This window comes from Balaenoptera acutorostrata, chromosome 1, assembly GCF_949987535.1.
Source record: "Balaenoptera acutorostrata chromosome 1, mBalAcu1.1, whole genome shotgun sequence".
Lineage (NCBI taxonomy): Eukaryota > Metazoa > Chordata > Mammalia > Artiodactyla > Balaenopteridae > Balaenoptera > Balaenoptera acutorostrata.
Genome location: NC_080064.1, coordinates 134711269 through 134732294, shown reverse-complemented (window position 1 = coordinate 134732294; position 21026 = coordinate 134711269). Strand labels below are relative to the sequence as shown.

The following is a 21026-nucleotide window of genomic DNA, read 5'->3' as shown; positions in this document are numbered from 1 at the left end:
TTGGCAATAATGAATTCCCTTTGTAATTGTTTGGGTTTCAAATTTTAGGAGAAATCCAGAGTAAAAAGGCAAAATATACGTGACTGGAAAGTAGGTACAAGGCCAGATTTAAAGAGCTCCATTTAAAAATACTTGCTAAAAGAATGGTACTTCAGTCCCTGAGAATGGATGAGCTTTCTACGGAAATATTCAACGGGAACAATAAATGAAGGACAAGGAGAGCATCAAAATTATAGCTCTGTAAGAATCAATCTTAAATGCCATCTAATCATTCATTTGTCCTCAGGCAGAAGTCCACTTAAATAAAAACTCCAAAGGTTATTATCATTCACCTTCTTAAAATCTCCACTAAAATGCATTCTTAAAAGTCTTCCTGCAAAATATGTTCCAAACAGTAAAGATATCTGCGTTAAAATCTTTCCATATTTTAAATGTAGTTATGGAATACAAATGGTAAATTTTCTTACAGTAAATGCTATCACATAATCATATATTAAATTATATTTTGATTTGCTAAATAAATAAGCAGAAGGACTTAAACACTTTTTTCTTGGCCTTTTAAAAATTTATAATTCAATATATAAGCTTAGAAAATAACATATTCTCTTCTAACAAGTCCAAAATATCTATCTGTATTATAACAAATTAAGAACTTCTTAAACAGTGAAAAAAGGCATTTCCATAAATGCCTCAGGGTTCTAAAATAAACAGTAACTTTCTGCATCAACTTAAGACAATATAATTAATGAAATTTACATTATGAAGATCTAGTTGTTGCTTTTAAACCAAATTGAGAAATTTACATTATGAAGATCTAGTTGTTGCTTCTTATCCAAATTGTGATTTGTTGCTGTTGTTATTGTTAATTCTCTTCTCAACCTTACCCAATCATAAACAAGGTTAAAAGAATAATAAAAATTACAGGAAAAGTAGGTTTTAAAAGTTGTATAGCATCTTTGTAATTTAGCCACTTGGAAGTCTGGAAACTACAAAATTAAGTATTTTGCAATTAGAAGTCAGGAAGAAAAAGGAGAGGCAAATGTTCAACATTCTTATCAAAATATTATATCACTAAAACTGTTTAGAAGAAATCAATATAAGTGGTAAGGTAAGGTGTATTTGAAGTAAAAGGTCTACTGCTGTAAAAATAACAGGTCTAATCTAATCAAAAGGCCTACATTCAGTTATTTCTACAAACATAAAAAGAACTGAATGATTCCCCTTGGTGAATACTATAGGAAATTGTATCCCACCAATATCCTAAAACATTTACACTATATACATACACACACACACACACACACACACACACACACACACACACACAGAGTAAATGTCAACATAACATAATGTATAGAAAAGAGTTAATACAGCAGGCCTGAGACTGCCTGTCCTTAGAACAACCTCCTTGTAAGGCTGGCCCTTGGCTAGCTTCCGGAAACTTGGCTGATAAACATTTCCCTACAATCATATAAAGCTTCCCCTAAACGACAAGGATGATTCATTACGCCTGGACTGTTTGTGCAAACAATATGGTTTGTGTGAAATATCTGTTGTCCTTCTGGGAGCCTGGGATTCTGGTAGGTGCTGGGTAAAGGATGCCTATATGACCAGCCCCAAGTAATATCCTTGAATACTGTCTCTAATGAGATTCACTGGTACACAACACTTTGCACGTGTTGTCACAAGTAGCTGGAGGAATTAAGTGTATACTCTGTGACTCCACTGGAAGAGGGCTCTTAAAAGCTTCTGCCTGATTCCCTTTGCTAATTTTGCTTTACATCCTTTTGCTGTAATAAATCTTAACCATGAGTACAACAATACACTGAATCTTGAGTCCTTCCAACAAAACACCAAATCTGAGGATGGTCTTGGGGACCAATGACAAAGATAGTTTGAGACAACATCAATTACCTGGATTTACACATTAAAGATGTTTATCACATATGCAGATGGCAAAAGTTTAATGAATATATTAGAAGATACGATGACGTTTCAAAAAGGCTGGAACAACTGAGCCAAGTCTAACATGATGAAATTTAAGAGAGATAAAGATAGTCTAAAATTGTGTTAAAAAAAACATGAACTGGGCTTCCCTGGTGGCGCAGTGGTTCAGAGTCTGCCTGCCAACGCAGGGGACACGGGTTCGAGCCCTGGTCTGGGAAGATCCCACATGCCGCAGAGGGACTAGGCCCGTGAGCCACAACTACTGAGCCTGCGCGTCTGGAGCCTGTGCTCCGCAACAAGAGAGCCCGCGGTAGAGAGAGGCCCGCGCACCGCAATGAAGAGTGGCCCCCGCTCGTCGCAACTAGAGAAAGCCCTCGCACAGAAACGAAGACCCAACACAGCCATAAATAAATAAATAAATAAATAAATTTTTAAAATAAATAAATAAAGCAAATAATTTTTTAAAAAATGAACTACTGTGCATGTAGGGAGAAGGAACATGTAATTAAGTAGGTATGAAAAAGACCTAGGGGTTTTTTGAAAATAAACTCAGTATGTTAAATGGTAAAATATAACTATCAAAGATATCTAATTTACTTCTGTGCTGAAAAAAGCAGTATGGTATGTAAACCAAGGGGAAATAATAACTCCATTATCCTCTGTTACTGGTCATATCGCATACAGAACATTACATTCATCCATTTAAAGAAGAATATATTAGAGCAAATTCATGAAAAAGCTGGTGATGAGCTCCAAAACCATATTTTACAAGGAATGGCTCAAGACTAAGAGAAGACTAGAGATAGAAACAATGATTCTACTAATGTATACAGAAGGTTCTTGGGTAAAATAGAAATGTTAATTTTTTCTATATAATCACAGTGAGAAGAAATCAGAAAGACATTCATTTCAGCTGAATATAAAAATTATTCCGAATCCAAAGTTACCCCAAAGTGCATTCACCTACCTTTAAAACACGTATTCAAAGCCTACCAAGTCCACTGAATGTGGATTTTGGACGGAAGAATTCAATTAGAGTAGGTAGCTATATTAAATGACACCTATATTAAATAATCTTTCATCTCTTCTAATGTACTCTTTTCCATTGCTCCCTCATATATACTCTACTAGAAAGGCAGGGGGAAAGGATTTTGATATAATTTTCAGTCCAACCAATGCTCAACTGAGTGGGGGAGAAAAGGAGAAAGATCTCAAAATGCAGTTAAAGCCAAACAATTAAATTGAATCCAACTCAACAAATAAATGACTTAACTATAACAGAGAGCACTTTATACTCAGCTCAACAAAGAACTGAGTAGCCTATATACAAAGTACTCTGAGGAACCAGGGCAATGTAAAAGACAGAACAGGGAGAAAAGGTGCCGACTTACAAGCATCCCCTGCTCCGCAGACATCCACAGCAGGTGTGCCAGCTCCAAAGTGGTAAAGCCACTCACTGGCTTACCACAGCTCCAGTCACCACTGTGGGAACTATACCCATGGTTCTGTGCGTTAGAAAAATCCCAAGTATCAAAACCAGGCCTGGGGTTCTCAGCCCTTAACAGCTGAAGTCTTGATGTCCACATACACCCCAAAGACACAGGCCTCAAAAGTCTCTGCTTAGGAAAAGATCCTCCCTCACAGAGGCAGAAGAATACAAGGGGGAAAATGTTCTAGGTCTTTCTCAAACTCCCAATATAGGCAGCTGTGTGGCACACACCACATGCAATGAATAGGAAATGCTGAAGACAGTACCAATAACGGGACAACAGCTTTGTCAGAATTCAACATTCTTAAAATAACACCTGGTCTTAACAAGGCAGCAGCACAGAGTAAATGGTGAGCTAATAAAAGTGAGAAGATGACCTGAGCTCAAAGGCTTTTTTTTTTTTTTAATGTTTCTTTAGTCTCTTTTATTTTTTTATATTTTTTTAACATCTTTATTGGAGTATAATTGCTTTACAATGGTGTGTTAGTTTCTGCTTTATAACAAAGTGAATCATCTATACATATACGTACATCCCCATATCTCCTCCCTCTTTGAAATAAAGAATTTGAGTACACTGGTTTAAATGAGGCTCAGCAGGCCCATCTCAGTTTTAGGTTTGTTTGTTTGGTTGGTTTTTGGTTTTTTTAGTGCAAGGAAGAAAAATACCACAAAAAACATATTAAGCAAAGCAACCTCTGTAGGGGCTCAGAGGGGATAACGTGAAAACCAATTCCCTTAATTTACTTGTTAATTAGAATTGCTGCTGGCAAGTTTGTGGTGAAGCAAGGTAGGTTGATAGTTACTGGTATGAAGATAAACCGGCTCACTTCTTATGGAAAGTAATTTGGCAACATGTATAAATAATCTTAAAATATTTTCATAAGTTTGACTCAGTATTTCTCTTTCTTAAAAATTCTAAGAAAATAATACTAAATAGGGACAAAGTTTTATTTATAAAGATGTTCATAAAAAGTATTCAATAAAATAGAAAAGTCCTTAAGATATAAATAACTACATTAAAAAATCCTTTACATAGAAGAAGTCCTGGTCCACAGTGGAAAAATGGAAGGGGAAAAAAAAAATGAAGAGTTGCTATATCTAAGTATATATGGGTAATGGAATTATGGGTGATTTAGTCTCTTTTTTATCCTTTTAAATATTCCCTGTATTTCCTTAAGGAGTAATATTTCTTTAAAAATTAAAAATAAAAACAACTAAAATGAATCTTGATTGAGGATGAAAAAATGGAAATTAGCTATGTAGAAGGGATGAGAATTAGAAAAGGCAGGATTTTGAGATATGTTTTCAGCAGTTACTTATAACTTGTCCTTTTATAGAGTTGTGTGAAATTAAAAAGTGCTAATTATGGAAGGGCAAGTTGGTGGATATATAAAGAAGCAGAGACAATATCTTAACACTCAAATTATCTCTATAAGAAATCCTTGAGGTCTTCCCTTAAAGTCTTCCAGTCTACTGACTGTTCCAAAAAAGGCAACAATAATCCTAATAATCCTTCGAGATCTTTCATTTAAAATCAACTAATGGAAACCTGACAATTTACTATTTTTTAACATCCAGCTTTACAAGAAATTTTCCTTTCATTCATTTAGAGAAAAATATACAATAAATAAATTATTATGGTGTTCAGCCAGACTATATGGGTTCAAATGATGGCTCTCCTACCTCTGATATGGAAAAGTACCTAGTGCATGGAAAGCATATATAACTGTTTGCTTTTATTCTAATGAACCAAATGAAGTGTGTCTTCAAAGAAGTTTCAAGATCATTTATTCATTTTCTCACCCATTTGACTAAACTTGAGGAAAACCAAAACGCTCTGACAGGTTAGTTTAAAACACCTTTGACATCTGACAATGTCAAAAACCATAAAATTCTTTTTGATGTAGGCACTCTTAGCCATGAGTGCAACTATATCCATTAATTTTCTCACATATATTACCAAGAGCCTACTAATAATGTTATATATAAATGCAGAATTATAAACTCTCTTTTAAAAATTTTTTTTATATTTTGGCCACGCAGCACTTGTGGGATCTTAGGTCCCCATCCAGGGATTGAACACTGGCCAGGGCAGTGAAAGCGCCAAGTCCTAACCACTGGATTGCCAGGGAATCCCTATAAACTCTCTTAAATCATATACATTTTAGAGTTGCATACAAGTGTGGCTCTTACATAGCTAGATCTTCTGTTTCACTGCCTATTAGAGCACTACAAAAGAGGCCTGCTTATTTATAAGTGAATCAATTTGTTCAGACTATAAGGTTATCACTTATTGAAGGAAAGTTTAACAAATGCTTTTGATATTTGAAAACTACATTCAATATTAAGTATTATTGGCTCCATATTTAAAGGTAAAATAATGTATGACTATATACATTAGCAGTTGAATAAAGAGACTAGGAAGTAAGTTTCATATGCAAAGAATTTTAGCCAAATAGGAAAAGGTGTAAATATAATAAGTATGTAGATTAACTGTAAAAGGTAAGAATTAATTAATTAGAAAGAATAGTTCTTTGTTTCATTTAGAGTGAGGTAATTGGTTGACAAACCACTGGAATCATAGAGGAAGACTCAATATCTATGGTTTTACCCATATGCTGGAAATTTTCCTGATACTTGGGTGAATCAGGTTGAAATTAACAATCACTCCTCCTTATGAGATCCTTAGCAATGATAAAAGCACAATGTTCTATTACTGTGAGTACCATGTACAAGGTATATATAATGTCTTATATCAGGGGTCAGTAAATGTTTTTCTGAAAGGGCCAAATAGTAAATATTTTAGGTTTTGTAGGACATAAAATCTCTGTCACAACTACTTAACTCTGCCATTCCAGTATGAAATATGAAGTCAGCCAGAGGTTGATTTATAAATGAATGGGTGCAACTATGTTTCTATAAAAGTTTATTTACAATAGTAAGCAGTAGACTTTGTCAACTCCTATCTTATACTATAGTTACCTATATGTGGTCCATCTATCCCCTATTAGTCTATATGCTCTTAGAGAACTGAAAACCTGTTTTACTTATAAATCTCACTGTCTTTCATAGAATTTAGTATAGTCCCTGTATAGTTTTTACACAGGAAAAACCTGATAAATACTTAAGGAACAAATGCATAAATGATTCTATTAATCAAAAAATATCAGGTATACATCATATGATTAGCTTAGTAGCAGACAAATTAAAACCTGCCTGTCACTAAAAAAGCCTTCATAAAGTAAGATTCATCGATAATCAGATGACAAATATTAGGGAAAAACTAGTAGTAGTGGTCTAGGATGATACCTGAGTTGGTAGAACGTGTCGTCCCCATGTACAGTCCCTGAAGCTACTTCTACCCATGTTAATATTCTTGTCCTAATCTCAAAGCTTATACCTAACGATTTTACTCCAATTAGATTTAATCCATATAAAAGAATATTTTATTTTTGATATACTGTATCCCAAAGTTATTGTGTATTTCTCTCAACAATACTATGTTAAACAGTGAACATTTCCTTTCCTTTCATTTTAATAACTTCTCAAGTATCCCAAGGTATCTTCTGAGACTAAAGCATCTAAACACATGGCTAAATATTTAGGTCAATTCATCTTTTAAAATAAATCAATCCCTCTAATTCTTCAATCTATTGCATTGTTCCTAAAATCTCTCCCTCAAATTCTAGAAATTAGATAATCTGCCCCCTTGCTTGCTTCCCACAATTCAATAAATTATTCTTTGGACTTAAAAGCGTCCAGGAGTATCTGTAGAACCACAATTCATGTCACATAAAACACAATCAATAAATATTTATTGCCCTAATTTGTTGATATGGAATGCAAACATATCTGGTTAATTCAGACTGCAATAATTTGAATTTTGCAATGACTCATCTTGCAAACCCTTTTAATGAGTACCGTATATTAAATAGTCATAAATTCTCACAAAAATCTTAAATGTTTACGGCAACAAACTTCAAATAACTCAGTAGAATGCAGTTATATTCAACTGATGCATGTACTTTCGAAACTAAGGAAAGGTTTCATCTAAGGACATTTATAAGACAATCCTGTGTTAGCCTAATTTGAGTTCTTTTAATTTTTCTATAAACATATTATTTCATTGAAAGAAAACTGAATTATATATTAATAAGGTTTTAGGTAAAACATCACTAATTCAGACTGTTCTCTCTGATTCCCTGAGTTCTATTTTTTAGACTATACACAAACATATATAGGACTTTATAAAGCACTGCAGCCAGAAATGTCAAAATCTTTTCCATCATAATGCTTCAGAAAAACCCATCCTATTATGACTTCAACAACATCGCAAGTCCATTACAAAGAACATTCAGAACACAAAGTGCACAGCTATGACATGTTTACTTTTCAAAAGTAGTTATATGAATATAGTAGTGTGTTTCTGACAATTCTTCATCAAGGTTATAGTTTTTAAATACATAACTAATACAGCTGAATTCAGTCTATATAGCTCTCAATAAATTCAGCAGATGTTTTCAAATGTTATGTTTTTAAAAGGAGAGATAAATTTTCATTACCCTCTATGGATAAGAAATTGCTTTAAGAAATAGCAACACAATTAGCAGTGCTGAGAATACATCTTATTAAAAATTTCCATGACCTCAAAATCCCACCTTCAACATATAGTCAACCTTAAGGTAATCTTTCCCACTTTAAAAATTAAAAGATAAAATTTTATATGGAATTTTCCTGTATCAACTAAGTCTTCATTTGCTACTGAAGGAAGAAGGGTCAGGTCACTCAACCACCAGCCATCCATAAATACATTATTCAAGAACTTTATCACAGGCAAAACTATTGCTGCACAAGACATATGGTCAGTAGTATCTCTATCTGGTTATGTGATCTCGTGAGGGTCACTTAAAAATCTTATCTCAGATTTCTATATGTGAAATGAGATAGGGCGTACTCACAGAAGCTTTTAGCATACATCTAATTCATAATGCCGAGGGCATTTTACATGTTCAAAAGCATTTTAAGCTTTTTTGAATTTTAACGTGCAGCGTTTTCTAATAATTTCTTAACACACTCGATAGGAGAGGCAGGTACTTGTCTCCATTTTCCTCATTGCACACGGAATCATTTGAATATATCTCATATTAACATTCCAAAACTAAGACATCATGGGTAATCTCACCAAAGAATGTTACTTCAAATCCTAATAAGTTTTCTATTAAAAAAAAATGTGTACCTTTAACTATGGCAAAGTAATTAAACACTCTACAATGACTGCAAATTGAGCATGCAGGGATTTTTTTCTAAGTTTGTAACATTGGTAAAATCATTATAACAAATACACACATACCCACATGCACACACCTTTATCTTGTCCCACAAATAAATGCTACCACAGGATGTCCTGGACTTCAAAATCTATAAAAGTCAATCAAGGTATAGTCCTCTAATAAATTTTAATAGTTTGTTCAATGATAAGTGTTAAATCACATTTAGAAACTGAGAAAGTAGGGCTGTAAGTGAAGCTGATGATTGAAATAACAGAAGCCATTACAAGACCCATTTAATAATAAAACACTCTAAATATGAATCTTTAAAATGTACTTTTCCAGGTTTATCTCCAAGTAAATACATCTAAAAATCCAGTAAAGTTTTAAGACCTTGGACATGTAATAAGTGTTTAAAAAAATTGTGTTGCGGAAATAGAAGCAGAAGTGTGATAAATCTAATCTTTGGGGTGTCAAGTTTTTCCTCAGATTCTGTTTGAAGAGAGCAAAAAGTTAAATGCATATTTATTTGTAATTTTTATTACATTTTAAAATCTAACTTATGGCAAGAACATTTCACAAAAACCTAGATATACATTATACAGAAGCTGTTTTCTTGCAAATAAGAAACTATGCTTTATTTTGAAATTGGTAACTTAAAGCAATTTTAAAGACAGAATTTTGAACCATCTTTTCCTTGCCAAAATAATAAATTTAAGAACAATCCAAATATAATTTAACTTGTTAAAATATTAAAACAAGGATTTTCAGGATTTTTTTAACCTGCTTCTTCACAAATTATATTTTAACCTTAGCAAAATCTATCATTTATAATATCAATTTTACCAATTTACTATTTTTAATTATAAAACTCCTGGAAGAGTAAATGGAATAACTGTGAAGAGGCTATTTACTATTATAAAATGTATAATCTAATACCTATTTTAAACTTCAAACTCTATTAGAAACATAAGTAAATGTTTTAAAACTGTATTTTACACAGAGTATATACACGAACACTTGCTTGTGTCAGGCATAACCTCAGACAAATGCACTGGTCATCTCTTGCTACAGTCTACACTGCATTCAAAGATACATTTTGAATTTTAAAGAACAGGCTATATAACTTTGTACTTGATTTGTTGTGTGTGGGCCTTCCACCTAAAATATATGCCACCACTTTGAATTTATAAAGTATATCTGGGCACTTTTTACCAGCATCAACATCATTTATACTTGCTTAAGTAGAAAACAGTAAAATTGGAGTCAAATTTCTAAAGTCAAAGATAAATGTGACTTCTCTTGCATAAAAGAGCATTTGGGGAAGTTTTAGAATTTAAGCAAATATTTCCATTCAATAAGTTCTACCATTATGCACTATGTTTCTTGATATTTATCACCAACATATTTTAAAAATTTACAATCTCCGAAACTAATCTGGTGGTCCCGTTTACTATAGTGAAGATACTGATATCACATATGCCTTTCTGCTATCAGACATAACAGACTCCTGCTGAATTTATTACTCTGATTTTCTTCACCTTCATAGGGAATCATATATAAAAACAGAATAAAAGTTACTATTAAAAAGTTATAGATATGATCTTTGGGGATGGGGGACTGAAAGCAGAATCTTGCCTATCTGTGAAATGCAGTTAACACACCAGCGGGACCCTATTTCCCTAATGCAAGGTCATCCTTCTGTTATTTGAAGATGTGAAAAATGCTAAAAGGTGCCATCAACAGTGCAGTAGAAAAGTGGTAGGTGATTGAGATCCCTTTCAGATTCAGCAAATAACACTTCAAACTGATTGTGCTGAAGCAAAATTACATCAAGGACATCTAATATCATAAGCAGAAGGGCATCAAACTTCTCTAAAAAGTTTACGTGAAATAACAAATATTACACAAGTCAGAAACTGCATAAACTGTCTTCAAAAGAATATAGTATTGAGACAAAATTGGATAATGTTACTTGTAGAATCAACAAAAATTTTGTGAAACATCAAAATATTTTTTAAACAGTCAGCATTCTTTTTAACAAAACGAGTTTCCCATTATAACATAAGTAAACGCTCACTGTAAAAAACTTTTAAACAGAATATTAATAAAGAAGAAAAACCTAATCACATCACTTTTAATATTTTAAAAGACAATCATTTACACTATTAAATAAAGTTAAAATATTTTAAATTATAGAGCAAAACTAGCCCTGGATAAAACTTTCATATATAAGAAACACTGAAAAGGGGATTTATATTTTTTTCTTTTCAAGTCATTTTGTTTTCCTCAGTGTCTATGTATTTGGTTGATGATTATGCAACTTTCTACATATCCTTCTAATCTTAAAGTTTTACTCAGGGAAAAGAGCAACTTTTGGAACCTATACATCAGAATAGAGCATCAACTCAGTAACATAATCTCCTGTGCATTGTGATGGTCCTACCTGGACACAAATGATGCTACGCTCAGCATGTTATACAAGCAAATTCCCCACATCGTAATCTTCTCTGTTTATCGCATATTTATAACTTTTTCACATCTAATGATTAGCTTCCAGGGTAGGGAGAGACAGAGGAAAGTCATTTAATTTAAGGCAGCAACATCATTTCTAATCTTCATTATAGAAGATACATGTAGAGCGAATCTATTTATTAATCTTTGTTTCTTCGAGGTAACATGTACATGACAAAATACTTTAAATTCCATTTTAGTAAATGAGGAAAACTAAAATGTGAAGACAAATGGCAAGATATTCCTGAACAATGCTTTCCTTCTATTGCCAACCTGATGAAAGAAAAATATTTAAGCATATTTAATACAATAAAGTAAGGAGGTAGGTTAATCTCAGAATCATTCCTGTCTCATCCCATCATCTGCTTGCTGGATGTCTTTAATCTCAAATGATGTCTTCATGAATAACTATTCCTGGAAAATGAGCTTTCAGAGATTATGGAAGTTTTCTACATTTAAAAATATCTGAGTTTAGGCCAAAATCTGAGTTTAGACAGATTTGGGGAAAAACGCCATTTTAGAAAACTCTAATTGTTATTTTAGAAAACTCTAATTGTTATAAAATACAATTTTCTTAAATTGCAATTAGTGATCTTTAAGTTGTGATGGCAATAAATCTGGCATCCACAAAGATGATAAAACAGGAGCTACCACATTCCAAATACTTTCTATATATCAGGAGCCATGCTGAACACAGAGATTACTTTATCTCATTTAGTCCTCAAATCCAGCCTACTAGGAAGGTACAAGTCTCTGGATCTTCCTGATGAGAAAACTGGAGACGTGGAACATTCAGTATGTTTCCTAGGGCTAAACAGCTTATGAGGGCCAGGGTTTCAGTGCAGGTTTCACAAACTAGTAGGTTATAAAGCCTTCCAACACTATATAACTTTAGAAACAACACCACAGATAATAGAACCTTTAGTAATAGACTACATCATTATTGTTTGGTTGTCATTTATAACCAAATTGGATAATTACCATAGAATACAATATAATAAGAATAATGGTTATGCTTTCTATTCTTAAAACATATTCATCTAAAAGACAGAATAATTTCAAAATAAGTATTATTATATAAACACATATTAAAATATGTCAAAAGCAAGTTAAGTGGCTTGCCCTGGAGTTGCACATGAAACATTAAAATAAATGAAGAATCTAAACTAAGAACTTGCCTTCTAGAGGCTCTCCTTTCAGCCTAAAACAGAGATTTCCTTCTCCACTCTTTTCCTTCAAAAAACATTTTTTTTCAATAAGAAATTTATAGAGACTTGAAAAAGATATTCAATGAAAACTTAACAAAAATGAACAAAAGTAATGTCAAGGGAATGTCATGCCCCAGGGTTTCAGTTTGATTGAAGACTAAACTGGTAAGTGTGGGCTTACCAGATTGCTACTTTAATAAAAGAGATTTTTAAGATCAAGGAAAAAGGTATCACAAGGAAAGACCTGAAGCAAAAGATTTAAGTGAGAAAAAAAGAAAACTCAAACAAGTTCTGTAGGGAAAAGGTATAGACAGAGGTACAAAGGTCTGGAGGCTTTGGGGGGAAAAGGCAGCATAGCATAATGGTTAATTGAGTGTGAATGAACCTCTACCACTGATTAATTGAGTGACTGACCTTGTATAAATCACTTTTCTTTGGTTTCCCCATCTTTAGGATGCGGATAAAAACAGTACCTATCTCCACGGGTTGTAGTGAGGATTAAATGTTTTCATATATGTAAAACTTCACACAGTGGCTGGCATATAATTATTGTTATTAACTACCATGAGGAAAAGCCAGAAGAGGAAAATGCAATAAACACAGCCTCAGGTTTTCTGTACAGAGGATCTATGGAGTCTTTTCTAATTATACTTACACACCAAACTAAAGGATCAAAATCTGATTCCCAAATAATACACATAATGTTGAAAGTTCTATTTACGCCACCTGAAAAGTCAGCAGCATTATGTTTCCTTGAAGTTTGTTTTCCTTAAACGGGTCTGAACTCAAAAGGCACATTTCAACTTATCCAAGATGTCAATGGCAAACGGGATGAGAATTAATGTAAACAACCCAAACCACAAAAATGTGAAACAAATTTTGATTCCCCAACAGTAAACTCTTATTCTAAGTGTTTTATTAAACTGAAGCAAAGTCTGATTTTGAATATGTAGAATACTGTTTTATTCTTTATTTTAAACCTTCCTTACATGTTTAAAAATATACATGGGTTCAGAACAACCTCAATAAAATGATGACATTTCTTTTACTAAAAGACCTCTGAAGTCAAACCACCAGTGTGCAAACATGGTTGGCTTCCAATTTGAAGAGTCATAGGCACATTTCACTAAATGCATTTCATAAAATAAAGAAATAAAAAATGCTGAGAAGAAAAATACTCAGTAGTTTGATATAAATTTTAAAATATCTGTCAGGCAGGAAACTTATGGTAAAAAAAGTAAGATTTAGATGTTTCAGCACTTACACCTGCTTCACTACTAATTTCCCAAATGCCGTTTTGCTACATCTAAACCCCTGACAATTTACTACACAATTCCATGTAGCACACTAAAAAATAAGTTAATCTCTGAATATGAAAACAGATCATTACAAAAGAAAATACTGACAGTTCTTACCTGTATTTGATAATTAAGTATATTTTATTCTCAGCATCACTAAGAATGCAGCTTGGTCTAATAGAAATATCTAAATAACAACTACACAAAAGTATTTTTCTCTTAAAAGAAGTTTTTGTATATTTTTGTCCAATGTTGATGACTTAAGCAACACTGATCTATATAGTGTGCTAAGAAGACATTAGGCACAGATCACATAATGTAATTTACATTTTCTTTGTTGTAAAAAATATAGTATGTGCAAATGCATTATCACACAAATAATTAGCAGACACAACAATAAGCTTTGTAAATCTAACACAAAAAGGTTAATATTTTACTCTTTAAAAAAAAAAAAAAGGACACAAGTAGCTTTAAGAGCAATACCTCACTTCTGAGTGAGTACTCTGCATCTGCATTAGAATTATTTGTGAATTATCTTAAAGAAAAACAAAGCTTAACTATAGCCCCTGCAAAAAACAAAAAGACACCACTTTGGGCACATGAACTAATTCAAAAGAAAACAAATAAAAAGGTTTCCCAAAGCCATTAAAAATACTTAACACAATATCTCAAACAACCTATAGAATGCTTTTTTGGAAGGAATAAATCATTCAACATTATGACTTTTATATAGCAGATTCTTTCATTAGCTAAGACACTTCTGGATTAAGGTACCAAAGGATGCAGATCAAGAAAAATGGAGAAAAAAAAAAATAGGCTGTTAGGAAGGAGGAGGGAGCATAATTTTACCCAGAAGAAACAAAAATACTGTTTCTCTTTGTTCATAGCAGAAATTTTGTGCTACGGATATTATAAAAACGCAAGCAAAATGGTTGTGTGGCAGGTAATAAAATACAATGCTTATTATGCATCCTCCATGGAGAGACTGTTTAGGGATTGTAGATAAGTGAGTTTAAACAAGTACACTTTGACGCAAAAAATTATACTTTACCACATATATAATATGTAGCATTTTTCTGTAAAGGGCAATTTATGTAAATAATTTCCACAGACACAAAGAGAGTGAGAGAGACAGAGACAGACAGAATGAGAGAGACAGAGACAGAGGACAGAGTCCAGTCAGAGAGAGAGACAGACGCCAGGGGCTTTGCTCATGCCCTGTGGAAGATCTGAGGTACTTTTCCATCCTCAGTGCTTGATTTTGCCTATTACTGCACATTCATACTCACACACTACAGTTATCTCACGAGATTACCCTCTATACATCCTTTTCTTCAGGATTTTTTTTTTCCATGAAAAAAACACCTTTAGTCCCTTCCTCTCATAGTCAACTATTCAAGTAAATATTTCTCTAGTGGCAAATTTCCAGATGAAGCAAGAATACAATCCCAAACTACTGTCAGATTACATTTGATTTACTGTGTAGTTTTCTTCAAATAGAGCAGGAATTAGCCCGTTTCCTAGGTTGGGGGTCTCGTGCTTCCTGATCCTTCACACACATACAAGACGTGCACATTGTCTCGGACAGTCTTCGGAGGCCTAGCCGGAAAACACTGTTGGAGAGGCTGTATATTACACAGTTACAAAAACTATTACTTATAGCAAGCCAGGTTGTTAGGAAGGACAGTGTTGGATTGTCCAAGACCCGGGAGCTTTCTAGAAGAAAGTATATGATATACGGGAGCCAGAGCACGTAAAACACACTGGTTATCCGAAACAAAACCATGGCGTAGCGACGGTCAGGGCTATGCCCAGTCTCTCCAGAGGCAGCGACTTCGTGGCTAGGGAATCGGGCCCTCCGGTCATTTATCTCTTTGGTGTGCTGCCGGCAAATTGTGAAAATGTGGAAGTAAGTGAAGCAGACAACAAAGGCAGCAGGAGCATAAAGTAAACAAACAATAAAGCCAGTAAAATAGGCACTGGTGAGCCAAGAGGTGGCACACCATTCAAAAATGTCACCGTGGTAACCAGGTTTCCCCCAGCCAAAAAAGGAAGGCAAGAAAATTAGGCAAGAGTAGATCCAGATTAAAACAATGCAAATTCTCAGGCGACAAGGGGTGACCAGTTGATTGTAGGAAAGAGGCTTGGTAATTGCAAGATAGCGATCCACACTTATGCAAGCAAGACATGCCATAGAAACACTTTTTAGAACTGAGATGATATATCCAAAAACCTGGCAAGTCAGTGACTCGTGGATACCTGTGGAGTAGTGGAGAAGTGAGAGAGTAGGAACCAAGCAGCTAACTCCAACGAAAAGATCAGCATATGCCATTGTCTGAATGAAATAGCTGGTCGTATAATGGTGTAAGAGTGGAGCACAGTGAAAGACAAAGATGACTGTTAAATTCCCAGCAATGATTAGAAATGTCAGCAAGACAATAACAACTGTCTCGAAGATGCAGACATCCACCGCACTGTAGTGGCCAAATCCAAGTGGGCAAGAGTGACGTTCGGACACATTCAAAATGCCACTGCTCATGTTCAGGATCCTCCATTCAGTCCATCTGGATTCATTCATGGCTTGGAATTAAAAGAACCTGCAGCTTTGGCTACAGCAAGCAGGTGCCCTGCCTAGCATCTGCTAAACTCTGCCCATGAGTGTCTCAGAATCAGCTTCAGTAGACAGTGGCAGCGCTTCTGTCACAGCTGAGCATCCCAGGGAGTACTCAAGTCTCTTCATCAGCCTCAGTGCAGCAGTAACACACCTCAGCTTTGGGAGGGGGGAGGAAGGGGGATAAGCTAGAAAGGAGGTGAAAAAAAGGTCACCGATTAGCTTCCTCCGGTGCTTTCAAACAACTTTTTGCAGACACAAGGCACTTCTAGAGAAAACGGACTTTTTAATAATACCTTGCACTATGAAAAATTAAATCTGTAAAAGAAAAAAAAGCAATTGCCAAAGGAAGAAAAGCTCTTGTGGGTCGTTTGTTCTCCTCAGAAAGGTAGTTTCTTAGGGATCAACTCGAAGGAGTGAGAAAAAAACCTTAAATAGGCTCAGGCTTCCTGTTTCATCTGTCAGGAGAAATGGATTCATATTTTAGAATTTAAATAATTAAGATCTCAGATTTGGTTGGAAAGCTAAGAAAAAGTTCATTGTGGCAAAGAGTGTCTTTGGCTCAGTTCAGGGTTTGATGCTGGTGGGTCAACTTTATGATCCATTTCTCTCTCTTTTCTCTCAAAAGCTAAGAACCCCCTTCTCCAACAAGATTAATTCTAAAAGACTCATCTCTACTGGGGCACAAAGGAGCAGAACAGCGGTAATGGACTCCAGATTGCCCTGTAACTCTCATAAGAGAAAAAAAAGCATACTTCCAGTAGAGAAGATAATACACAATGGGTCAACACTGACAAAATAGGAAAAACTTCTGAAGTTTTAATTCTGCATGCATTTTTTAAGCATTCAGATGAAAAGCGTTTTAGTCCATTACAGTTACTGGTGCTACCACCAGCATTGTAATTTATACTCCTTCCTTTTCAAAAGGAAAATAAAATCATTTTTGCTATTAATTTCAGCATCAATAACTGAAAACAACCTTCATTATCTGATACACCAGCTTCCTTATAATGGAGCATGATCATAAAATACACAGCTCAAAGTTATTTCTCACCTTTGCAACCACACCTATATCTCACAAATATATGTAAATATATATGAAATTTAGACAATAGAAACTTTCCTATATCCTCTGAGCTTCTGACTAGAAATGCTGCCATTATTTATTACTTAGGTATTTCTAGTAGGCTTTCTAATCTATATTGCTATATCTTTTCTGTTTTCATTAAATGATTAACACATTAAATCATTACTTCAACTAAACCTTTTCAAAGTGGAAAATTACCTTGTTTGTTATATTTGCAGTTATATAGCAGCCATATGTTAAGAAAATGCCTCTTCTAGTTCTGTATTCTATTTTGAGCAAGTGCTCAATTAATACAGGGGCCATTAGATAGGTTATAAGATGTTCTTGTTTTAAAATACTTCTAAAGCATCAAGATGAGTTTAAATCCTAGAGTTTGAAATACTGAAAGACTGGCAGGATAGAATCCATCCAAAATGCTTCCAAGGTCATTCTGATATGAGGTTAACATTTGTCAAAAGTCTTTTTTAAAGTACAGGCATTTCAGAGAGTCTCTTGTCAGTCTTTGCTGTCATACCTTTTGAAGAAAGAACATGCATTAGAAATAGAAACATCTCCTTCAGGAACAATGCAGGAGCTTAACAGAAAGCATTCTTCTTAAAGTTATTTTCTTGTGCACCACCAAGTCATTCAGGGAAGTCCTTCTTCTTTTATAATAATAGCCACAGGATATTCCTCCTTGCACATTCCTAGTTTCACTTATCACAAAATAGTTCTTGTTACAGGAATAAAACAATGCTTCTCACCTACATTCACTCTTATCAGCTGCTAGGCTGGGCTGCTTGATTCAGAAGTCCGATTTACTGTGATGCAGTTACCGAGATGCTGTCGGTGTATTCTTCACAATCTCTCAGTATCACTGCCTCCACCTGAGCCGAAGCCCTGCTCCTCCTCCTCATCCTGAGCTGATGCAGAAGAACTCACCATCAGAAAGGTGACTCGGTCCTCCTGCCCCAATCAACAGCACAGCCAATGGCTACTGCAGCTGAAACTGTCACTAGGTAACAGTTGCCAGGCACATGCAGGCTTATAGACTTACTCGGCAAGCTCCGATCAAGATTGACAAAAGAACACAATGGAACTGACCGATCCTTATAACATATTAATGACATGTATGAATTTCTAGAGGTATTTTCCTTATAGCATGTGTAAAGATTATTTCCTATGAGCAGGACAGAAAAAAAAAAAAAACCCTGAGATACACCTTTAAACCCTGTAGAGAAACTACCACAAGGTACTAGGACACTAAAAAGTCAGCAGTAATCTAATGCTCATTGGCAGAAAAAACCTATTAATTATTAAAAATCATCTAAGTCTTCATGAACTCAAGTGATAGAGCTACTATTTTTACTCTTTAAAATATATTATATTTTGATTAACAGAAGTTATTTTGTAATCTCTCCAATCCCTGCCACACCCACACTAAATTGCTGAATCTGATGTATTTAACTGTACAAACAAAGTATTGGAACTAACACCTCTATACTAAAATCTACTTGCTGGAATATTTAAGGTCAAATATGACCTCAGAAGAGAAGACATTAGAAATAAATAGAATGACTGCTTAGTCCACTTTTTATCCTAATAGAAAAAGAGTCAAAGAGTCAAAGAACTTTGTCATACAGTGCTTGAGCTACTCATACCCAAGTCAGAAGAAAGTAATTAAGCTCATTTATATAATGGAGGTTAAAAATATTTCCATTTATTTTGACTTACTATAGACAAACATTCACTATTTTAAAACTATTTCTTATGGGGTCAGCAATTTTCTTAAAAGTGACTTAGAATTACTTTACACATTATTTCAGAATTGAATCAGGAAATTTGAGATGAAAATGGATAACCAACACTTAGAGCACATTCTATGTGCCAAGCATTATGCTATATGCTTTACATTTTTGTCTCAATAAAAATATTAAATCTCTATGAAGTAGATACCTATCATTATCATTTTCCAAAGGAAGAAAGTGGGTACCTAGAGAAGGTAAGTATAACTTGCTCACTATTACACAGCCATGAAACTAGGAATGAAACAGATCAAAATTGTCATTCTTAACACCATTTTGATGAACCCCTCCCTCATTCCCTCTCTTTTCCACTAGAGCAGCTAGTCAGGAAATGTCTAAGAAGAATTATTTTGGATTTCAAAAAATGATTTCTAAATAATAGAAGATCTATGCTTTCCTCCATGTTGAACTGCCTTTCAGGAAGATCATATTACTGTTAAAATCTTCAGGGAGTTAGGTGGAATATAGAATGGAAGCACATTGCTCATTACCAGAAAAATGTATGAAATAAGTTAGAATAACAATCTTAGAATGAGTACCATATTGAGATTTGAAAGTAAATATTTAAATTTAATACAAAAAGGCTAGAAAGTCCTGTTTTACAGGGAAGCATTTTAACTTTTAGGAAAAGCATGGAAATCAAACAAGATTCTATTTAACTAAAACTCTCTTTCACAATAATAATAAATATTCAAAATAAAAATTACAGGTGATAAATATTCATGAATGTAGACAGTTAAATACGAAGCTTTTTTAAATACGAAGTTTTCCTATAAAACCATTGAAAAATAAAATGCTATTAATAATTAAAGCTACCTCATCACCAAACTCAAAAAAAAAATCCTTCTAAAAGTATAGACTGTGCATTATTTTTCAAGTTTTGAATCATAATATTTTTTAAATCAGAGAAATGGCAAAAAATATCATTTAGGGAAATTCAAATACTAGATCACTTTAGTTTGACACATTTATTTCCAACAAATAATCACTGGTAGGGATTTGAGTCTAAGAATACTGTAAATAATCCCTAGTTGTACATGCTGCCAAAGGTATATGATAATATGAGAGGGAGAGTTTAAGAAGCAATAGCTTTGACCCACCAAGCTTCCTTCTTTTCTTCTACCAACTTCAAAAAAACAGCTTCAGGAGTTCAAACAAGATAATTTTCTTCTTTTCTGAGACTGACTCTTTTTACTAGCCCCTCACTTTTTTTCCTTTCCATCCTTTTTTCTGATCTGATTATAATAGAAACTAATTTATAATGTGAAGCTCTAATAACAAGAGCATTAATATCATATTTACACAGCTCATTACATAAAGCACTCTTTGTTTTTATATTATGCATAATTCTCTTCATTTTAGGGGTCATTAGGTGTTTTATTATTGTCATTCTTATTAGTCATTATCAACCACCCCCCTCTCCTTTCAACTGATGAACACTAGCTGTGAAATATCTAAGAGGAACCATTATTTGGAATTACTTCAGAATTCCTTCTAATAGCTAAAACTGTGTAACTTCTTGAGGTGATACATCACAGATGTTTAATTTTTCATTTATACCTTAAATATGTCTTATATGTCCTTTTATATGTATCAATATTTCATTATTAGACATCTAAGCAACTCAAGCAACTACTCAATAGGATCTAAACAGCAAAGCAAGAGAGGATCATTAGCCACCGATGGTAAATAGGATAAACAGTAGGCAATGATTATCAAGGAGAAATGAGCAACCAATATTGTAAAAAACAAATAGAGGGTAAAGTAAAAGGTTTTTTAAAGGTACAAAAAGGTGTATGGATTCAGAATTTATTTCTTCAA

General features: G+C 33.9%; 2 protein-coding genes across 4 annotated transcripts in view; both read right to left on the bottom strand.

Moving 5' to 3' along the window:
* Nucleotides 1-21026, bottom strand: part of RABGAP1L (RAB GTPase activating protein 1 like) — a 706627-nt gene that overhangs the window by 438555 nt on the left and 247046 nt on the right. The window lies entirely within an intron of this gene.
* Nucleotides 14875-16508, bottom strand: GPR52 (G protein-coupled receptor 52). Its single transcript, XM_007165357.2, has one exon. The coding sequence runs from the start codon at nucleotides 16299-16301 to the stop codon at nucleotides 15216-15218; it is 1086 nt and encodes a 361-aa protein (XP_007165419.1). The 5' UTR covers nucleotides 16302-16508; the 3' UTR covers nucleotides 14875-15215.